Source organism: Drosophila melanogaster, chromosome Y, assembly GCF_000001215.4.
Source record: "Drosophila melanogaster chromosome Y".
Lineage (NCBI taxonomy): Eukaryota > Metazoa > Arthropoda > Insecta > Diptera > Drosophilidae > Drosophila > Drosophila melanogaster.
The window spans coordinates 1,651,765-1,655,357 of NC_024512.1; the positions used below are offsets into that span (position 1 = coordinate 1,651,765).

Genomic DNA, 3,593 nt, shown 5'->3' on the forward strand with positions numbered 1-3,593 from the left:
AACGAGTGCAAGTTGCAGCGAGTGCGGCAGACGCCGCCTGTAATGTGACCCCATCCAGAGGACAGATTGGATGCGGGTGGATGGCCATTTAAGTACACTGGATTGGGCCACTTTGGGCCACTGTTGGTGACAGTGTCCCGTCCTGCACATTTGCGATCAGGAACTTTGTCTGCTGTAGAGAGCCAGTACATAGACTGCGCAGCGACAACGGCAAGAACTTCGTGGGAGCTGACAGGGAAGCCAGACGCTTTGGTGATGTGTTCGAGATGGAGAAGATTCAAAACGAGTTGTCAAACAGAAGCATCGAATTGGTTTTCAATTGCCCAGTAACCCAGTATTGGAACGCATGGTGCAGTGCGTCAAGAGAGTACTGCGTCATACCCTGAAGAAAGTTGCGCCGAAGGACCATGTATTGGAGAGTCTCCTGATCGAAGCGGAGAATATTGCGGGGTCCAAGGGGAGTAGCCGTTACTCGTGGAGTAAAAGGGTATACTAGATTGGTTGAAAAGTATGTAACAGAAGAAAGCGTTTCCGACTATATAAGCTATATATATTCTTGATCAGGTTCAATATCCGAATCTATCTAGCCATGTCCTTCTGCCAGTATGAACGTCGAGATCTCAGGAACTATTAAAGCTAGAGGGTTGAGATTCAGCATACAGACGCAGCGCAAGTTTGTCCTCCCATGTTGTTACGGTCACTCTAACGCTCAAATGAACACAAAACTGCCAAGCCCATACTTTTAAAAAATGCTTACATATTTCAGCGTGTTATTTTATTGTTTGCCCTTCCAATTTTTAACTGTATACCAAAACACTGTATCCCCTACCCTTCTTTTACCAACAAAACGCGCAAAATGGTCACGCCCATACTTTTAAACAACTCTTTCATTTTTTCTAATTTTTTCCCCAATATCTATCGATAACCCAGAAAAATTATGAAATTTAACATTCGCAACCCAGTAACGGGTATCTGAAAGTCCGGAAACTCGACTATAGCATTCCCTCTTGTTTTATATTGATGTGTGTTAAAAAAGCTGTCTATCATAACTAATTTTTTTTACTTATTTAGCCGGGAGATTCGGGAAATTGAAGATAAACAAGAAAAGGAGATACAAGCCAGAAAGTTTCTTGAACGTGAACAATCAGAGGCAAAACGATTAGCCTCAAGTTTTGTTGAACATTTGGATGGTCATCAGCTGTTTGACTCACTTTGGCGTGGGGACGAAGATGGTCGTGTGCTGATGCTTGTTGGTACGCAAGCTCAAGAGCTAGCCGACGAATACGATAAGGATATTTTTGAACTTACGCAAGAAATTTACAAACTTGGCTTAGAAAGATTTACTGAGCGCGATGAAGAAATTCGAGATTTTTTTAACAATCTTTTCGATGGCCAAGAAGAACTTCAAATACTTGGGCAAAATGAAATAGAATGGTTTTTACAATTTAGAGAAATAATTTTTGAAGAAGCTCGTATCAGATTACTTAAACTAGAACAAAATTCCATGCACGGAGAAGACGAGGACACTCCAGAAAACCTAAAATTATCTGATGCTTTGGATAAATTAAATATTCAATTTGAAGATGCAATAAATGATTTATGGCAAGCGCTAATGGCCCAGGAGTTATATTTGCATGAATCTATACAGGTAATGTATAGGTTTACGAGTATGGTATTTTGAGTAATAAAGAAAATAATTGGTTTGACGTTAAATAAGAAATTGTACCCGTTACCTGTAAAGTAAAAGGGTATACTAGATTCGTTGAAGAGTATGTCACGGGCGATTCCGACCTTATAAAGTATATATATTCTTCAGGATCAATAGCCGAATCGATCTGGTAGTATCCGCTCGTCTGTCCGTATGAACGTCTCGAGCTATAAAATATATGAAGTTAACATTAAGAATTCCGATTCTAGAGACATATACGCAGCGCAAGTTTGCTCACCCCTGTTGTCACGCCAGCTCTAACGACCACATACTTTTGAAAAATGTCTTCATGTGTATACCTGTTATACGTATAGTAAAAGGGTACACTTCATGCGTTGTATGTAACATGCAGAAAGAAGAGTTTGATCAGGGTCAAAAGCCATGTCGATCTAGCCATGTCCGTCTGTCCGTATCGAGTGGTCGGACGAGATTGAGATCTCAGGAGCTATAAAAGCTAGAAGGTTGAGATTCAGCATTCTGCTTCTAGAGACAAAGACGCATCGCATGTTTCTATCTATTTGCCAAAAAACTTTTTGCCACGCGCACTCTAACTCCCACACTTTTGAACAAATTTGTAAAATTTTCTTTATTTATTGTATTCTCTTCATACGTCGGAGAGTCGACAAGATCATTCGCCAAGTGTTCGGGTGGGCGATAGGTCTGTCGGCATATTGGCTGCTGTGGAAGTTTTTTTGGGCTCCCAGTGGGACAACTTTTAAGTCCCTTTCGATAACTCGGTAAGGTACCCCAGATGCATGTCGTACCGCTCGCGATGGCATTAATCTAAGCGTATTAAGAGAGCCTTTGTTAATATAAATTTAAAAGACTAATAAAATTAAGAAAGATATCCAATAATTTTTTAGCAATTTTGGGTAGTTTTAGGGCAAAAAGGTAAAAATTATTATTTGACATTTTTTTTTTGTTTTGTTTAATTTTTTTTAAGACACGGAGTAGCTGAGAACCCCTTTGTGACCAGGGTCTCTAATAACTCGGCGCTAGCGGTCGCGCCGGCTAACAAGGTTAGGCTTAACAATAAAAATGAAATAAATAACAATTAAATAACAGTGAAATAAATAAGAGACCATCTGCTCGCTCTCGTCAAGGGGGACCGTATGATGAGGTCCTTCGGCTGTGTCTTGTGGTACCCATCGGGGTGGGCGAGGTCTTTGAGGTCTTTCGTCGGCATTTCCTTTGTCTTTGTTTTTGTCATTGCCTACCCGCTAAAATAAATAGCCCAAACTTAACATAAACACAGCTTCCGCTTGGAGACCAGACCACGTCCAACTAATTGCGCTTCAATCAAAAACTGCATCGATCAGCATAATTGAATTTCACAATGCAGTGGAATAATTTCAGCATAAAGCTTTTATCAAAAGCTCAGGAAGTGTCAAAGAAAAGCTTCTGGCCGAGGTTGATTGGATTAGGATTAAGAATTTGAAGATCAGTCTGATTCGGGAGGATTAAAAAAACGGTTTATAAATGTATAAATAGATAACAATAAGTGTCTTGTTATAAAGTGATAAGTTGAAAAGTTTAACACCAATAAAATATTAAAAAATAAAAAAAATATTTTTTAAATAATTTATACCGCAAAAAGTTAATTGGCGCCCAACGTGGGGCGGCGTACTTAAAAGTTCTAAATAAATATTAACAAAAATAAGTTAATTACACAACGGAACTCGCGCCGCCAACAACTCATATTTTTAGTGGAAAAATTAAAACATCCACAACAATCCAACGACACCTAACTACTGTGACAGTGATCGTGAATAAACTTAATTGGAAATCAATAAATGCAATAATCCAATTAAGAATTTAATATAAAAGGTGGACTGATTACTTAACACTAATTACGAGAACACAATATTAAAAAATCAGAACTCAA

At 38.9% G+C, this 3,593-nt stretch overlaps 1 protein-coding gene across 1 annotated transcript in view; it reads left to right on the forward strand.

The window, feature by feature from the left end:
* Ppr-Y overlaps positions 1 to 3,593 on the forward strand; it is a gene marked incomplete at both ends in the record, with an annotated part of 248,273 nt that overhangs the window by 15,191 nt on the left and 229,489 nt on the right. The window contains one exon of the mRNA NM_001015502.3: positions 1,072 to 1,648. Coding sequence (NP_001015502.3) covers positions 1,072 to 1,648 — 577 coding nt within the window. The remainder of the gene's footprint in view (positions 1 to 1,071; positions 1,649 to 3,593) is intronic.